Here is a 19,665-nt window from a genome sequence, read left to right on the forward strand (position 1 = left end):
AAAAGGATCGGGCTGAATTTCAACGATCCATATCCATATTTGTGAAAGTCCTTTTTCTGAGAAGTGTGATGAACTGATGTTGAAACCTAGGAGGAATAGAGCTAAACGTTAAGCTAAAGGATGAGATGACGCTTCATCAATATCATACAATGTGGACACGTTAGGAAAACCTCAGGGGTAAACAAGACTAAGGGCTCTATTCAATCAGATCTGCTTTAGCTGACATTGAAGAACGGTTGTTTTGGTGGTGTCGGAGGTGGAATTGCATTAGAGCTGTCAAATCCACAAGCAGCTCCTGGCGTGTTACCTAAAGTGGACATTGTCATAGAGTACCACAGTATGAGTATTAATACCCATAAATCCTAGCGGTTCAAACAAGGAAGTGGCTCCAATCGTTTTCCCACCATTCATTTTTCCCATAGGGGAGTTTAGAAACACTTCAAATAAGGGCTGTGTTTTGTGTAAACTTCCCCTGTACATCTCTGTAGGACATGGTGACTTTTATCAATATATTCAGCTGTATTTACCCCCCCCCAAAAAAAAAATGAAATGCTAATGTGGCTATCATAAGGAACTACAAATGCCATGATCTGGATGAGCCTGCCAAGTCGAGGCAAAGGTAAGGATCTGTGGATTTACTGTCTATTGTTAGCTAAATTGAGTAATTAATGAATGGGCTACATTTCTTTAAAATTAGAATTCTGTGAACTGTCTTGTGCAAGTTTTAAATTGACTCAATGCCTGTTAGTAAAGGTGTCAAACAGAGATTACGTGCAGGAGCTTGCAGGGATTTGTAGTCTTGCATGATGTCTACTTTGATGCTAATTAGCATTTTGATCTTGAGAGTAAATAGAGACTAATATATTGATAAAAGGAACCTTGTCCTAGAGAGATGAACATGGTTGTCAAAACGTCACTCCATGATACTGTATGCCTACACGAAATACAGACCTTATTTTAAGTGCTTTGAAAATTCCCTATGCGAAAAACGATTGGAACCATTTCCCTGTTTGACGGCTAGGTTTTATAGGTATTATGACACCTCCACTGTAGGGCTCTATTGGCTGCACGGAGTCGCATTAAGAGAAATCCCATGCAGCCTTGTTTACAAGTTCGAACATTGGAATGTGATATATAATCTACACCTCGATTAGGCTGAGAGAAATTCTAACTTAGTTGAATGATTTTCAATTATTTCTATTAAGCCTACACTACTCCACAGTCCTGTAGGTCTCTATCCTACTCCACAGTCCTGTAGGTCTCTATCCTACTCCACAGTCCTGTAGGTCTCTATCCTACTCCACAGTCCTGTAGGTCTCTATCCTACTCCACAGTCCTGTAGGTCTCCCACTTGTAAAACACAGAGGATGTGATGTACCTTTTATAATGGGAACTAAACAGGATAATGGCTGAACCCCTTTAGGAGTGAGCTCAGTTCATATTTATCTATAAACATTCAGGTTGGACTGTTCTACACTACGACTGGCACCTTCTTTCATCTCTGTAGCTTGTTCTATAGCCTGTCATAGTAGAGAGATTTAACTGTACATGTAAAAATGGACAAAACACTCATAGGTGGATCCAATTGTAGATGTACAGAAAGATGGCAGGTCTACAGTTTGCTGTCATTCAACCCATGCCCCCACCACAGTACAATGGTAAGATGGCAGATGTACAGAAAGATGGTAGGTCTACAGTTTGCTGTCATTCAACCCATGCCCCCACCACAGTACAATGGTAAGATGGCAGATGTACAGAAAGATGGCAGGTCTACAGTTTGCTGTCATTCAACCCATGCCCCCACCACAGTACAATGGTAAGATGGCAGATGTACAGAACGATGGTAGGTCTACAGTTTGCTGTCATTCAACCCATGCCCCCACCACAGTACAATGGTAAGATGGCAGATGTACAGAAAGATGGTAGGTCTACAGTTTGCTGTCATTCAACCCATGCCCCCACCACAGTACAATGGTAAGATGGCAGATGTACAGAAAGATGGTAGGTCTACAGTTTGCTGTCATTCAACCCATGGCCCCGCCACAGTACAATGGTAAGATGGCAGATGTACAGAAAGATGGTAGGTCTACAGTTTGCTGTCATTCAACCCATGGCCCCACCACAGTACAATGGTAAGATGGCAGCATCAATAGTGCTTAATGCAGGTAAAATGTAGACTCCATCTTTGTGCACATCCACAATAAGTAAGTTTCCTACAGCAGATAAGTTTCAGTCAACTGTGACTGTTTCACTTGAATCTTATAATTACTTCTATCTACGACGGAAAATGTCCCTAATTTAAAATGACAGAAATTCAACCGAACACTTCAACAAAATCAACACGATGATCAAAACCCTTTCACTATATTTCAGGGTATGGCAAATACAGGACAAATGTATTTCAGAGCAGGAGGGGCATCTCTCTCATTTGCATTTTAACTCCACCCACTCGGGCCCAACAGACCATGAGGAATCTGTCTGAGCCAGAGGGTTCAAGCTCTGTCACAAATACCTTCCAGCTTTTCTTTTTGTTACACTAGTTTTTATTGTAACTTTGTATTCCTTTTTTTCCAATAATTTTTGAAAATCTAAAACAATTATTATGCCTTTTATACTCTACAGGAAAAAGTCTTAAGAGAAAATAAATCAAACAAAACAGCAGACAGACTTTTAAATGAATGACATGTCATATTCACATGGAAGACAACACATACAATATTAAACGTGTTTTTACATAAATACTGCCTCCTATAAAACAAGGCCAACCATTCGCTACCTTGTTTTGGACAATTACAAACGAGCTTGTTTGAGCAATTGAAATAAACAAATGAAAACAGCTATGGAACCAATCAAATGCCGTCCTGCCCGTTCCATTGGAAGCTTCCAGAAAACACAGATTTACTCTTTAACATATAAAAATACTATACCAAAATGAAATACATATATATATATATTAGAATCTGTTAGGCATTTTTGTATAAAGAGAGGGCAAAGGGAGTTAGGTTACATCAGAAAACAACATATAATGCAAAACAAATCATTGAAATTAGACATAACAAAACCAACAAAAAATTATACTCTGCACTTTTTTTCTGTAATAATATACATCATGATAAGAAAAACCTCTACATAATCATTTGCAAACTTCTTGCATGCAACAGTTTGCACACGTTTAATACTGAAGGCATTGAGGGGCCTAATCATCCTGCTCAAAGGGGGGAGGGCTTATGCAAATCATCCGGAGGCAATGCATGCTGGGAGATGGGTCTCCAACGGGCAATGCCTGCTCCAGATGGGGTTATAGCTTATAGCCTACAGTAGGGAAATGGAGAGTCAACCTGCATCACAATGTGTATTGCTTCTAATGAAATGACCTTTCTGCTCAGACAGAAAATGTGTGTTTGTGTGTGTTTCTTTCTGCTCACACAAGGCCTTTCTCTACTGTGTGGGTGGGTGTATGTGTATGTATGTGCACTGTGAAGGGCACTGATTTTCAGTGCAGTAGTGTTATAAATAAGGAAAATAATGGACATATCTTGTTCTAAAGACTCCAGGAGTCAAATAAGCTTCGGACTAGACCAGCTATAGCCCGACCTAGCCCTAGCTCTGCTCAGCCCAGCACAGCTCAACTGCAATCCGGCCCAGCCCAGCTAAGCCTGACTTTATTTGGCTCAACTCAGCCCAGGCAAGCTTATACCAGCCCTACCCAGCTTCTGCTCAGCTCCAGCCCAACTCAAGCCCAGCTTCTGCTCAGCTCCAGCCCAACTCCAGCCCAGCTTCTGCTCAGCTCCAGCCCAACTCCAGCCCAGCTTCTGCTCAGCTCCAGCCCAACTCCAGCCCAACTCCAGCCCAGCTTCTGCTCAGCACCAGCCCAACTCCAGCCCAGCTTCTGCTCAGCTCCAGCCCAACTCCAGCCCTTGCCTCACCAAACTCAACTCCAGCCCAACCCCAGTCTCCTCTCTTTCTTTCAATATCTCTGTACCTCTTCCCTCCTGCCACCCTGACCAGGCCAGACGCTACATTACACACACTGCCATCAGGAAGAAAAGATGAGAGATGGTGCTGAGGCTATCTGGGACCTAATGGATGATGTCCAAGAGGCCAGAGGTTGAGACCATGTGTTTATGAGGGGTTGGTTGAGTCCTTGCTCTGAATGCAACACCTTTCACATCTTTAGAACCCTTTCGAAACAATGTTGCAGATACAATGGTTTGGTTGTTGTGTTTCCTCTGTGTTTCTGTACGTCACACACCCAAAGAAAGAGGAGGTAATGTCCTATTTTATAAAGATTGTTGTCCATAATACATAGCGGTTTTTATATACATTTCTTTATACTATTTCTCTTATTTCTTCTTCTTCTCTCTCTTTCTGTGGTGCGTTCGGCGGCGGTGGCAATAGCAGGTTTGTGTGAAGCGTGCTACATACAGCCCACGCAGCCACACTTGATGGTCTTCTCCACTTCCTCGCTGAATGATCTTCCGTCGCTGCACTCAAAGGTGTATTTCCGACGTTTCATTCGCTGGCTGGCGCAGCAGGCACCCGTGTCGCAGGCGCCGGAGCACTCTACCCAGGAGACCATGCGTGTGGTCTGGCAGATGGTGTATCCACGCTGCACCTGGTAGAAGTCCCTCACAGGCTCCCCTCGACACTCTGACTCTGTAGGGGAGGAAAGATAGAGACACTGACTCTGTAGGGGAGGAAAGATAGAGACACTGACTCTGTAGGGGAGGAAAGATAGAGACACTGACTCTGTAGGGGAGGAAAGATAGAGACACTGACTCTGTAGGGGAGGAAAGATATAGACACTGACTCTGTAGGGGAGGAAAGATAGAGACACTGACTCTGTAGGGGAGGAAAGATAGAGACACTGACTCTGTAGGGGAGGAAATATAGATACGCTGACTCTGTAGGAGGAGCCCACGTTAAGATACATTTCAAGAAAGTTTAATTAGCACAACATTTTAAATGTTTCTGACACAAAATCACTCAGCCTTCTTGGGAACCTTTAGTTGGTTTGAGCTGGATTAGCTCTTGGTTTGTTTTTATCAAAGACAGCAGAGACAAGTTAAGTAAACTAGGATGACAGACAGTCCACAATGAGAGAGATAAACTCTCACTCTCTCTCCCATCTGCATCACAGAGTTCTCTGTGTTACACTTAATACTACTGTGGAATGTGTGTGTGTGTGTCTCCTACCTGCGTCACAGAGCTCTCCGATGTATCCACAGTAGTAATAAGTGTCTGTGTGTTTCCTACCTGCGTCACAGAGCTCTCCGCTGTATCCACAGTAGTAATAAGTGGATGTGTGTGTGTGTGTGTGTGTGTGTGTGTGTCTCCTACCTGCGTCACAGAGCTCTCCGCTGTATCCACAGTAGTAATAAGTGGATGTGTGTGTGTGTGTGTGTGTGTCTCCTACCTGCGTCACAGAGCTCTCCGCTGTATCCACAGTAGTAATAAGTGGATGTGTGTGTGTGTGTGTGTGTGTGTGTGTGTGTGTGTGTGTGTGTGTGTGTCTCCTACCTGCGTCACAGAGCTCTCCGCTGTATCCACAGTAGTAATAAGTGGATGTGTGTGTGTGTTGTGTGTGTGTGTCTCCTACCTGCGTCACAGAGCTCTCCGCTGTATCCAGCCTCACAGTGACAGTAGGCGTCTCCTGAATCAGACGTCTGACAGGGTCCATGTTTACAGTTGTGGCTGCGGCAGGGGTTAAACAGCTCCCCCTGCTGGTTACACAGGGCACCACGGTAACCCTCCACACACTCACAGCGGTAGGACTGCAGGTCCAGGGGAATACACTTCCCATGCACACACCTAGGTAGAGGGAATATAAATTAATCAATCAATCAATATTCACTCCATGACCAAAATTATGTGGACATCTGCTAGTCGACCAAAATTATGTGGACACCTGCTAGTCTAACAAAATCATGGGCATTAATATGGAGTTGGTCCACCCTTTGCTGTTATAACAGCCTCCACTACTCTTCTGGGAAGACTTTCCACTAGATGTTGGAACATTGTTGCTGGGACTTGCTTCCATTCAGCCACAAGAGCATTAGTGAGGTCGGGCACTGATGTTGGGCGATTAGGCCTGGCTCACAGAGAATGCCAAGAGTGTGCAAAGCTGTCATCAAGGCAAAGGATGGCTACCAAAATATATTTTGATTTGTTTAACTCTTTTTTTGGTTACTACATGATTCCATATGTGTTATTTCATAGTTTTGATGTCTTCACTATTTTTCTATAATGTAGAAAATAGTAAAAATAAAGAAAAACCCTTGAATGAGTAGATGTGTCCAAACTTTTGACTGGTACTGTATGTAATGATTTGTCTCAAACTGTTCATATGAATTTCAGTTTGAGACTTGGTGAAAACCAAGTGAAATGTAATGCATTATCATCATAACCCCAGTGGTCTGTTCCTACTTGCTGCCCTGGCATGGGTTGTCAGCAGGCTGGTCACAGTGTGGTCCGCTCCAGCCTGGCTGGCAGTGGCAGACTGGTCCCTGTGGCCCGTCCGGCTGGCAGATACCATGCAGGCAGTAGATCTTCCTACAGGGCTCACAGCCTGGCACCACGCCCGGCTTCATCTGGGTCTTAGTGAAGTCCTGCAGCTCGTTGTTGATATACAGGTTCTGGATGCAGCCGTGGAAACTGGAGCCATTCTGGATCTGCCAGAGCCGGAAGGCTGCCGAGTGGACGTCCACGGGCATACCTGAGAGACGGAGGAGAAGGAGATAGAGGAGGAAGAAGGGAGATGTTGGTTAGAGTTGTATGGGAGCGGGGAGCAGAGAAACAGCTAACACAGGACTGATATGGAGGTAATGAAGGAACAGGAAGAGCCATGTGCAAGTGAATATATTGCAGCCATCTGATGGAAGTGTGAGACAAAATACTACTTCTTTATGAGAAGTTAGGACAACTAAGAGCCGAATCCTCCAAAACTCACTATCATCAACATCTGATTTATAGGACATGTTGGTTCAGAATGAATAAATATGCTACTGAGCCAGTAGGGAGGGAAAGTATAGAACCAGGTCCATTTCCCAATATTTTGAATGAAAGTTTGATCAAAGAATTCAATTAAATAAATAACATTTGACTATGTTTTTAATTCAACAGTTGATTTGACCCGAAACAGCATCTTTGAAACAGAGGACAGTGAAAAGGAGACGGGGTATTGGGTGATGTGTAGCATACTCTTTCATACAGTGGCCAACAGTCACAAATATACATAACAGTGCATTACACCACAGTACAGTACAGTACACCACAGTACAGTACACCACAGTACAGTACATCACAGTACAGTACAGTACACCACAGTACACCACAGTACAGTACAGTACACCACAGTACAGTACAGTACACCACAGTACAGTACACCACCATACAGTACAGTACACCACAGTACACCACAGTACAGTACACCACAGTACAGTACAGTACAGTACACCACAGTACAGTACACCACAGTACACCACAGTACAGTACACCACCATACAGTACAGTACACCACAGTACACCATAGTACAGTACACCACAGTACAGTACACCACAGTACAGTACAGTACAGTACAGTACAGTACAGTACACCACAGTACAGTACACCACAGTACACCACAGTACAGTACAGTACACCACAGTACACCACAGTACAGTACACCACAGTACAGTACACCACCGTACAGTACAGTACACCACAGTACAGTACACCACAGTACACCACAGTACAGTACACCACAGTACAGTACACCACCATACAGTACAGTACACCACAGTACACCACAGTACACCACAGTACAGTACACCACAGTACAGTACAGTACACCACAGTACACCACCATACAGTACACCACAGTACAGTACATCACAGTACAGTACAGTACACCACAGTACACCACCATACAGTACAGTACACCACAGTACACCACAGTACAGTACACCACAGTACAGTACACCACAGTACAGTACAGTACAGTACACCACAGTACAGTACACCACAGTACACCACAGTACAGTACACCACCATACAGTACAGTACACCACAGTACACCATAGTACAGTACACCACAGTACAGTACACCACAGTACAGTACAGTACAGTACACCACAGTACAGTACACCACAGTACAGTACACCACAGTACACCACAGTACAGTACAGTACACCACAGTACACCACAGTACACCACCATACAGTACAGTACACCACAGTACACCACAGTACAGTACAGTACACCACAGTACACCACAGTACAGTACACCACAGTACAGTACACCACCGTACAGTACAGTACACCACAGTACAGTACACCACAGTACAGTACACCACAGTACACCACAGTACAGTACACCACAGTACAGTACACCACAGTACAGTACACCACCATACAGTACAGTACACCACAGTACACCACAGTACACCACAGTACAGTACACCACAGTACAGTACAGTACAGTACACCACAGTACAGTACACCACCATACAGTACACCACAGTACAGTACACCACAGTACAGTACACCACCATACAGTACACCACCATACAGTACACCACAGTACACCACAGTACAGTACACCACAGTACAGTACAGTACAGTACACCACAGTACAGTACACCACAGTACAGTACACCACCATACAGTACAGTACACCACAGTACACCACAGTACAGTACACCACCATACAGTACACCACAGTACACCACAGTACAGTACACCACAGTACAGTACAGTACAGTACACCACAGTACAGTACACCACAGTACAGTACAGTACAGTACACCACAGTACAGTACACCACAGTACAGTACAGTACACCACAGTACAGTACATTTACATTACATTTACATTTAAGTCATTTCACCATACAGTACAGTACACCACAGTACAGTACACCACAGTACAGTACAGTACACCACAGTACAGTACAGTACAGTACAGTACACCACAGTACAGTACAGTACAGTACAGTACACCACAGTACAGTACACCACAGTACAGTACACCACCATACAGTACAGTACACCACAGTACAGTTCACCACAGTACAGTACACCACAGTACAGTACACCACAGTACAGTACACCACAGTACAGTTCACCACAGTACAGTACACCACAGTACAGTACACCACAGTACACCACAGTACAGCACCAAAACATAATATCACAAACTCTGGACACACAGCCATTTCTGATCAGTTCAATTTCAACTCTCAATGCTTTAATATCAAGAATGTCTAGTCGGGTTACAGAGCATTACTTACACGTTTGGGGTGGCAGGTAGCCTAGTGTTTAGAGCATTGGGCCAGTAACCGAAAGGTTGCTAGATCGAATCCCCGAGCTGGCAAGGTAAAACTCTGTATTTCTGCCCCTGAATGAGGCAGTTAACCCACTGTTCCTAGGCCGTTATTGTAATTAAGAATCTGTTCTTATCTGACTTGCCGAGTTAAATAAAAACTTTTTTTTTTTTTTTTAAGAAACAAGGAAATCATAACCTATGCCAATATACCACATCACATATCCAGAGTGAAGACTGTGTCTGGTAGGACAGAGATCTATAGCAATGTGTTTAATAGGGATGAATGAAAACTGGAAATAGTAGGAATCACAGAAATAGAAGACTATACAGTATGTATTATATGGTAGGAATACTGTATGTATTCTGAACACTGTGGGCCTTGAGAGGTGACGCTCATAGGGCCAAGGGTTTAATGTTGTGCACTATATTAGACACCAGTGTTGCTGAGTGTTTGTATACGTGTGTATGGGGTTTATATTGTAGGCAGGAGTATGTAGCTTTATCAGTGTGTTTTCTGTTATGTGTGTTCATAAATGTGTGTGTGCGCTGTGTGTGATGTGTGTGTGCGCTGTGTGTGATGTGTGTGTGCGCTGTGTGTGATGTGTGTGTGCTGGACGTTCTCTAACAAACAGTGTTTATGGGGGATGGACTGGGTGAATTGAGGTTTGGAGTTGGGTAGGTTGCAGGATTGGGTCAGGATATGGCTCGCTTGAGGTAGTTGGGGTTTTGGGATGGGGGTGGGGTTGGGTTGCAGTGGGGGGTGACATTAACAGTAGTGTAGTAGTTGTAGTGCCTGCAGCAGAGGAGGAGGAAGTGGGTGTGTTCTGGAGAGGGCCCCTACCCCCCACGTATAGCGGAGCCTCCCTGTTAAGGGGACGGACCCCCCCCAGGCTGTCCATGGTGGTGGGGAGACCCCCGTCGATGGACAGGTTCACCATCTGGTCAAAGGTCACCAGCTCCACCGTGTGGAACTGACCATCGTTGATTGTCTCAGTACTGCAGACAGAGAGAGAGGGAGGGATGGAGAAAGAAATAACCAGGAGAGAGTGGAAGAAAGAGACAGACAATGTTGCTGTTGTGCTTATGTGTTTGTTTGTTTGTCTGTGTATGTGTGTGTGTGTGTGTGCAGTCTGTGTGATTATGTGTGCATGTGTGTGTGTGTTTGCGTGTTTACCTGTAGATAGCATGTCCAGGCTGGCTGCCAGGGTCGTAGCTGACCTTAACGTGACCTTGATACATCTCTACAGCGATGTGATCATTGTCTCCATTATACAGCAGGATACCGTTCTCCTCCGCTGTCGACACCTGGGGACACACATCACAATAGAATAAAAGGTATGCACATTTCCCTTTGACATCACTGTCACAATCCAAATATCCAAGTTACTGTACATGCATGATCTCAAACACATGCCTGTTGAATTGATCGTTCAGTACCTGCAGTGTATAAGCTTTTGTGTGTGTGTGTTACAGTACCTGTAGTGAGATGTTAGATACCTGCAGTGTGATGTTAGCCTGGGGCCAGTTCTTGAGGTCAGAGAGCAGCAGGTAGGAGTCTCTGTCTACAAAGTTAACGCTGACCAGCTTTTCACAGCGAGGCCCTCCGAACCCAGGGAGACACTGGCACAGTGCCCGGCCTGCCCGCTCCACACACAGGGCACCGTTCTGGCAGTCTGCCAGGTCACACAGAGACCGCGGGGAGGGGGGCACCTCACACAACTGACCACTACGGCAGGATGAGGGAGGGGATGTTTTGAAGAGAGAGAGCGAGACAGAGAGCGAGAGAGGAGAGGAGAGGAGAAGAGAAGAGAGGAGAGGAGAGGAGAGGAGAGGAGAGGAGAGAGGAGAGGAGAGAGAGAGAGAGAGAGAGAGAGAGAGAGAGAGAGAGAGAGAGAGAGAACGAGAGAGAGAGAGAGAGAGAAGGGTGAGTAAGTCAAAATGATAGATTCGGAAGAAGAAGAAGTCTTCGCACAGATGGCTTGATATTGTTCTAAGTTGTGTGTGAGTTCTATGGTTTGTGTGTGAGTTCTATGGTTTGTGTGTGAGTTCTAAGGCTTGTGTGTGAGTTCTATGGTTTGTGTGTGAGTTCTATGGTTTGTGTGTGAGTTCTAAGGCTTGTGTGTGAGTTCTAAGGCTTGTGTGTGAGTTCTAAGGCTTGTGTGTGAGGTCTAAGGCTTGTGTGTGAGGTCTAAGGCTTGTGTGTGAGGTCTATGGTTTGTGTGTGAGTTCTATGGTTTGTGTGTGAGTTCTAAGGCTTGTGTGTGAGTTCTAAGGCTTGTGTGTGAGGTCTAAGGCTTGTGTGTGAGGTCTAAGGCTTGTGTGTGAGGTCTAAGGCTTGTGTGTGAGGTCTAAGGCTTGTGTGTGAGGTCTAAGGCTTGTGTGTGAGTTCTAAGGCTTGTGTGTGAGTTCTAAGGCTTGTGTGTGAGGTCTAAGGCTTGTGTGTGAGTTCTAAGGCTTGTATCTGAGTTCTAAGGTTTATGTGTGAGTTCTAAGGTTTGTGCCTCACCTATAGCCATCAGGGCAGGAGCAGGAGTATGCGTTGAGTTGGTCGACACACTGAGCTCTGTTCAGACAGCGATTCTCCTCACAGTCATCGTAGTCCACACTGCAGTCATCACCCACGTAGCCCGGAGAACACACACACCTGCAACACACACAAACGTGTGTGAGCTTGAGCCAGGGCATTAGGTCTGGGTGACAACGCAAATCTTTAAGTCTCCCACACGTTGATATGGTGTACTCACTGGGGCCCAGTAGAGGTGATGAGACAGGTAGATTGGTGTTGACACGGACTGACCCCTGGAGCACACACATCCTCCATCTCCTCACACATCTCCCCTGGAGAGGGAGGGAGAGAGGGGGAGAGGGGAGAGGGAGAGAGGGAGAGAGGGGAGAGGGAGAGAGGGGGAGAGGGGGAGAGGGGGAGAGGGGGAGAGAGGGGGAGAGGGGAGAGGGAGAGAGAGAGAGAGGGAGGGAGAGAGGGGAGAGGGGGAGAGGGGGAGAGGGGAGGGGGAGAGGGAGAGAGGGAGAGGGGGAGATTACATTGATGGATGAAGAATTGCAACCGAATAGGTCAACCCAACAGCGATAGAGAGAAGGCTGGTCTATAGTGTAATGTGTGTTACCTGCAGCGATAGAGAGAAGGCTGGTCTATAGTGTAATGTGTGTTACCTGCAGCGATAGAGAGAAGGCTGGTCTATAGTGTAATGTGTGTTACCTGCAGCGATAGAGAGACCAGAGAAGGCTGGTCTATAGTGTAATGTGTGTTACCTGCAGCGATAGAGAGACCAGAGAAGGCTGGTCTATAGTGTAATGTGTGTTACCTGCAGCGATAGAGAGACCAGAGAAGGCTGGTCTATAGTGTAATGTGTGTTACCTGCAGCGATAGAGAGACCAGAGAAGGCTGGTCTATAGTGTAATGTGTGTTACCTGCAGCGATAGAGAGACCAAAGAAGGCTGGTCTATAGTGTAATGTGTGTTACCTGCAGCGATAGAGAGACCAGAGACGGCTGGTCTATAGTGTAATGTGTGTTACCTGCAGCGATAGAGAGACCAGAGAAGGCTGGTCTATAGTGTAATGTGTGTTACCTGCAGCGATAGAGAGACCAGAGAAGGCTGGTCTACAGTGTAATGTGTGTTACCTGCAGCGATAGAGAGAAGGCTGGTCTATAGTGTAATGTGTGTTACCTGCAGCGATAGAGAGACCAGAGAAGGCTGGTCTATAGTGTAATGTGTGTTACCTGCAGCGATAGAGAGACCAGAGACGGCTGGTCTATAGTGTAATGTGTGTTACCTGCAGCGATAGAGAGACCAGAGAAGGCTGGTCTATAGTGTAATGTGTGTTACCTGCAGCGATAGAGAGAAGGCTGGTCTATAGTGTAATGTGTGTTACCTGCAGCGATAGAGAGAAGGCTGGTCTATAGTGTAATGTGTGTTACCTGCAGCGATAGAGAGAAGGCTGGTCTATAGTGTAATGTGTGTTACCTGCAGCGATAGAGAGAAGGCTGGTCTATAGTGTAATGTGTGTTACCTGCAGCGATAGAGAGAAGGCTGGTCTATAGTGTAATGTGTGTTACCTGCAGCGATAGAGAGAAGGCTGGTCTATAGTGTAATGTGTGTTACCTGCAGCGATAGAGAGACCAGAGAAGGCTGGTCTATAGTGTAATGTGTGTTACCTGCAGCGATAGAGAGAAGGCTGGTCTATAGTGTAATGTGTGTTACCTGCAGCGATAGAGAGACCAGAGAAGGCTGGTCTATAGTGTAATGTGTGTTACCTGCAGCGATAGAGAGACCAGAGAAGGCTGGTCTATAGTGTAATGTGTGTTACCTGCAGCGATAGAGAGACCAGAGAAGGCTGGTCTATAGTGTAATGTGTGTTACCTGCAGCGATAGAGAGACCAGAGACGGCTGGTCTATAGTGTAATGTGTGTTACCTGCAGCGATAGAGAGACCAGAGAAGGCTGGTCTATAGTGTAATGTGTGTTACCTGCAGCGATAGAGAGACCAGAGAAGGCTGGTCTATAGTGTAATGTGTGTTACCTGCAGCGATTGAGAGACCAGAGACGGCTGGTCTATAGTGTAATGTGTGTTACCTGCAGCGATAGAGAGACCAGAGAAGGCTGGTCTATAGTGTAATGTGTGTTACCTGCAGCGATAGAGAGAAGGCTGGTCTATAGTGTAATGTGTGTTACCTGCAGCGATAGAGAGAAGGCTGGTCTATAGTGTAATGTGTGTTACCTGCAGCGATAGAGAGAAGGCTGGTCTATAGTGTAATGTGTGTTACCTGCAGCGATAGAGAGACCAGAGAAGGCTGGTCTATAGTGTAATGTGTGTTACCTGCAGCGATTGAGAGACCAGAGACGGCTGGTCTATAGTGTAATGTGTGTTACCTGCAGCGATAGAGAGACCAGAGAAGGCTGGTCTATAGTGTAATGTGTGTTACCTGCAGCGATAGAGAGACCAGAGAAGGCTGGTCTATAGTGTAATGTGTGTTACCTGCAGCGATAGAGAGACCAGAGAAGGCTGGTCTATAGTGTAATGTGTGTTACCTGCAGCGATAGAGAGACCAGAGAAGGCTGGTCTATAGTGTAATGTGTGTTACCTGCAGCGATAGAGAGACCAGAGAAGGCTGGTCTATAGTGTAATGTGTGTTACCTGCAGCGATTGAGAGACCAGAGACGGCTGGTCTATAGTGTAATGTGTGTTACCTGCAGCGATAGAGAGACCAGAGAAGGCTGGTCTATAGTGTAATGTGTGTTACCTGCAGCGATAGAGAGACCAGAGAAGGCTGGTCTATAGTGTAATGTGTGTTACCTGCAGCGATAGAGAGAAGGCTGGTCTATAGTGTAATGTGTGTTACCTGCAGCGATAGAGAGACCAGAGAAGGCTGGTCTATAGTGTAATGTGTGTTACCTGCAGCGATAGAGAGAAGGCTGGTCTATAGTGTAATGTGTGTTACCTGCAGCGATAGAGAGACCAGAGAAGGCTGGTCTATAGTGTAATGTGTGTTACCTGCAGCGATAGAGAGACCTGAGAAGGCTGGTCTATAGTGTAATGTGTGTTACCTGCAGTGATAGAGAGAAGGCTGGTCTATAGTGTAATGTGTGTTACCTGCAGCGATAGAGAGACCAGAGAAGGCTGGTCTATAGAGTAATGTGTGTTACCTGCAGCGATAGAGAGAAGGCTGGTCTATAGTGTAATGTGTGTTACCTGCAGCGATAGAGAGACCAGAGAAGGCTGGTCTATAGTGTAATGTGTGTTACCTGCAGCGATAGAGAGACCAGAGAAGGCTGGTCTATAGTGTAATGTGTGTTACCTGCAGCGATAGAGAGACCAGAGAAGGCTGGTCTATAGTGTAATGTGTGTTACCTGCAGCGATAGAGAGACCAGAGAAGGCTGGTCTATAGTGTAATGTGTGTTACCTGCAGCGATAGAGAGACCAGAGAAGGCTGGTCTATAGTGTAATGTGTGTTACCTGCAGCGATTGAGAGACCAGAGACGGCTGGTCTATAGTGTAATGTGTGTTACCTGCAGCGATAGAGAGACCAGAGAAGGCTGGTCTATAGTGTAATGTGTGTTACCTGCAGCGATAGAGAGACCAGAGAAGGCTGGTCTATAGTGTAATGTGTGTTACCTGCAGCGATAGAGAGACCAGAGAAGGCTGGTCTATAGTGTAATGTGTGTTACCTGCAGCGATAGAGAGACCAGAGAAGGCTGGTCTATAGTGTAATGTGTGTTACCTGCAGCGATAGAGAGACCAGAGAAGGCTGGTCTATAGTGTAATGTGTGTTACCTGCAGCGATTGAGAGACCAGAGACGGCTGGTCTATAGTGTAATGTGTGTTACCTGCAGCGATAGAGAGACCAGAGAAGGCTGGTCTATAGTGTAATGTGTGTTACCTGCAGCGATAGAGAGACCAGAGAAGGCTGGTCTATAGTGTAATGTGTGTTACCTGCAGCGATAGAGAGACCAGAGAAGGCTGGTCTATAGAGAGACCAGAGAAGGTGTAATGTGTGTTACCTGCAGCGATAGAGAGACCAGAGAAGGCTGGTCTATAGTGTAATGTGTGTTACCTGCAGCGATAGAGAGACCAGAGAAGGCTGGTCTATAGTGTAATGTGTGTTACCTGCAGCGATAGAGAGACCAGAGAAGGCTGGTCTATAGTGTAATGTGTGTTACCTGTGTAGTACAGTGGACAGAGGCAGGTATAGTGGTTGACTCCATCTATACAGGCAGCTCCGTTTCCACAGTCATTATCTTCACAGTCATCTATGTTGGTCAGGCAGGTAGGGCCGTCAAAGCCAAGGGGACAGGCACAGCTGTATGCTGCCTCCTCCTCATCAAGTTGGCAGGTGCCCCCGTTGACACAGGGGTTACTGACACACGCGTTCAGAGAAGTCTCACAGTTTCTACCCTGCAGACACAAAGAAAAGTTCAGTGGTCACCAATCGACCCTGTTCCTGGAGAGCTACAGTGTCTTGAACAAATTGATTACACTCATTAACTCATGACTGAATTTCAAATGAATGCATTTTCATGAGTGGAATCAGGTGTGCTAAAGCTGGGCTGGAAGAAAAGCCTGCTGAACAATAGGCTTCATAATGTCAGAAGTGGAGCGGTCTTGTCACAAACTCAACAGCCACAAAGACAAGTAAGGACTCGATTCAATCTATATAATCTATATATAAAGTTCAGAGCTATAGTGCTCTTGACATTAAAAGGTAATTTACGATTGAGCCAACATATGCAGCGTTTACCGTGAATGTAGTCTCCCCGCGAACGCGGAAACATTGCCTTTAAATTTCAATCACTTCACCGATACAGATTGAATCAAGATCTAATTTTAGTCTAAGTATGTGTTAGAGCTGGACTGGACCATAGGCACGACATGGCAAGAAGAACACTGCAGGTAAATGATCTCACCTTGAATTGAGGAGGACAGCTACACCTGTAGATCTCTGCCAGATCACTGTGACAGATCCCTTGGTTGACACACGGGCTGGACAGGCATGGGTTACACTTGGCCAGGACGCCGCTGTCCACCTCACCTAACACACACACACATTTTATCATTTTACATGATGCCTATCTTTCCTGTTCATTTGGTTTTCAACTATTGGTATTTGGTATTTAATTAATATCCCCATTAGCTGTTGCGAAAGCAGCAGTTACTCTTCCTGGGGTCGACTCAAAACATGAAACATGACTTAATACAGAACGTTAATAGACAACAACAGCTCAAGGACAGAACTATATCAGTGTAAAATGGCACACATATCCTACATATCAGTACATACACACGATATCTAGATCAAATAGGGGAGAGGCGTTGTGCTGTGCTGTGCTGTGTTGCTTTATCTGTTTTTTTTTAAACCAGGTTTGAGGTTCATTTGAGCAATATGAGATGGAAGGGAGTTCCATGCAATCATGATTCTCTATATAATACTGTATGCTTTCTTGAATTTGTTCTGGATATTGGGATTTTACGTTTAGCCAAGAGAGACTGGCCTGCATAGTATTGATGTTAGCCCTCTGATTACAGTGACGAGCAAGACGTGCCACTCTGTTCTGGGCCAGCTGAGGTTCTTCTATGTCCTTCCTAGCAGCACCTGACTATCTGACTGGGCAACAATCAAGATGAGATAAAACTACAGCCTGCACGACTTGATTTGTAGAGTGTGGTGTCATGAAAGCAGAGCATCTCTTTATCACGACCAGATCTCTCCCCATCTTAGTTTCACAACCATTGAATAAATATGTTTTGACCATGACAGTTTACAATCCAAGTTAACATCAAGTAATTTAGTCTCCTCAACTTGCTCAACAGACATATTATTCATTATCAGATTGAGCTGAAGTCTAGAATTTAGGGAATGATTTGTACCAAATACAAATCTTAGTTTCTGAGATGTTCAGGACTATGTTCATTTTATTACTAGCCACCCATTCTAAAACTCTCTGTTTAGGGTTGCAGTGATTTTCACTAGCTGTGGTTGCTGACACGTATAGGTTTGAATCATCAGCAAACATAAACACACAGGCTCTGTTTAATGCCAGGGGCAGGTCATTGGTAAAAATAGAAAAGAATAGAGGGCCAAGAGAGCTGCCCTGCAGTACACCACACTTTACATATACAGTGCCTTCAGAAAGTATTCATACCCCTTGACTTATTCCACATGTTGTTGTCTTACAGCATGAATTCAACATGGATTACATTTAGTTTAATTCTCACACACCTACACACAATACCACATAATGACAAAGTGAAAACATGTTTTTAGAAATTTGTGCAAATGTGTTGAAAATTAAATAGAGAAAAATCGAATTTACATAACTATTCACACCCCTTTGCTATGACACTCTGATATAGAATTGTGGTGAGGCATATATCTGGGGAAGGGTATAAAACATGCTCTAGAGTGTTGAAAGTTTCCAAGAGCACAGTGGTCTCCATCATTGGGAAATTGAAAAAAAACAGGCACAGTTCAACACCCATCTAACACCATCCCTACCCTGAAGCATGATGGTGGCAGCATCATGGTATCGGGATGCTTTTCAGTGGCAAGGACTGGGAGACTGGTAAGGATAGAGGTAACAATGAATAGAGCCAAATACAGGCAAATCCTTGATGAGAACCTGCTTCAGAGTGCAGACGATTGTAGATTGGGGTGAAGATTTGCGCTCTAACAGGACAATGACTCCCAAGTATACAACCAAAGCAACGCTGGTAGGACTTCAGAGCAAGAATGTGAAAGTCTTTGAGTGGCCCAGACTTGAATCCCATTGAAAATATGTGGAAAGATTGCTGTTCACCCCAGGTCCCCATCTAACTTAACAGAGCTTGAGAAAATCTGCAAGGAAGAATGGGACAGTCCCCAAAACCAGATGCGGAAAGCTGATACAGGCATACCCAAGTTGACTCAAATCTGTAATCAAAGTATTGACTCAGGGGTGTGAATGAAACTAAATGAATGAACCCATCTCACCGTGGCACTCAAACGTCTTGGCAGGGGTGGTGAGCAGCAGCTTGCCCTCCATGCCCGTCGGTCCGGCACAGCGGGCGATGCCTGGCTCCTTGTAGCCCGTCTTCACCCAGTCAGACAGCCAGAGCAGACGGCAGTCACAGTACAGGGGGTTGGCACCAATAGCCCTGAGGGTGAAGGGTCAGAGGTTAAGGGTCAGGGACAGGCAAATGTGGAAAACTGTCGTTTGTTATAAAAAATGTATATTGTCATACATGAGTAAAAGTAAAGATACCTTAATAGAAAAGGAATCAAGTAAAAGTGAAAGTCACCCGGGTAACATACTACTTGAGTAAAGTACAAAAGTATCTGGTTTTATACTGAACAAAAATATAAACACAACATGCAGCAATTTCAAAGATTTTGCTGAGTTACAGTTCATATTAGGAAATCAGTCAATTGAAATATATTCAATAGGACCTAATCTATGTATTTTACAGCTAATGGTAGAGAAATTAATATTAAATTATCTGGCAACAGCTCCGGTCGACATTCCTGCAGTCAGCATGCCAATTGCACGCTCCCTCAATGCTTGAGACATCTGTAGTATTGTGTTGTGTGACAAAACTGCACATTATAGAGTGGCCTTTAATTGTCCCCAGCACAAGGTGCACCTGTGTAATGGTCATGCTGTTTAATCAGATTCTTGATATGCCACACCTGTCAGGTCGATGGATTATCGTGACAAAGAATAAAATGCTCACTACCAGGGATGTACTCAAATTTGTGCACAACATTACAGAGAAATAAGCTGAAGTAAAAGTATAAATAATTTAAAAAATATATATTTTTTACGGATAGCCAGGGGCACACTCCAACACTCAGACATAATTTACCAAT

At 45.0% G+C, this 19,665-nt stretch overlaps 1 protein-coding gene across 1 annotated transcript in view; it reads right to left on the reverse strand.

Moving 5' to 3' along the window:
* Positions 1 to 532: 532 nt before the first annotated feature.
* Positions 533 to 19,665, reverse strand: part of LOC115118421 (slit homolog 1 protein-like) — a 330,419-nt gene continuing 311,286 nt past the window's right edge. Inside the window, exons 26-36 of the mRNA XM_065002621.1 lie at positions 18,790 to 18,953; positions 16,727 to 16,851; positions 15,983 to 16,217; positions 12,049 to 12,142; positions 11,811 to 11,948; positions 10,802 to 11,030; positions 10,479 to 10,609; positions 10,146 to 10,300; positions 6,427 to 6,715; positions 5,600 to 5,811; positions 533 to 4,656 (exon numbers count right to left, since the gene is read on the reverse strand). Coding sequence (XP_064858693.1) covers positions 4,418 to 4,656; positions 5,600 to 5,811; positions 6,427 to 6,715; positions 10,146 to 10,300; positions 10,479 to 10,609; positions 10,802 to 11,030; positions 11,811 to 11,948; positions 12,049 to 12,142; positions 15,983 to 16,217; positions 16,727 to 16,851; positions 18,790 to 18,953 — 2,011 coding nt within the window. The 3' untranslated portion in view covers positions 533 to 4,417. The remainder of the gene's footprint in view (positions 4,657 to 5,599; positions 5,812 to 6,426; positions 6,716 to 10,145; positions 10,301 to 10,478; positions 10,610 to 10,801; positions 11,031 to 11,810; positions 11,949 to 12,048; positions 12,143 to 15,982; positions 16,218 to 16,726; positions 16,852 to 18,789; positions 18,954 to 19,665) is intronic.

The sequence above is a fragment of the Oncorhynchus nerka genome, linkage group LG16, assembly GCF_034236695.1.
Source record: "Oncorhynchus nerka isolate Pitt River linkage group LG16, Oner_Uvic_2.0, whole genome shotgun sequence".
NCBI lineage: Eukaryota > Metazoa > Chordata > Actinopteri > Salmoniformes > Salmonidae > Oncorhynchus > Oncorhynchus nerka.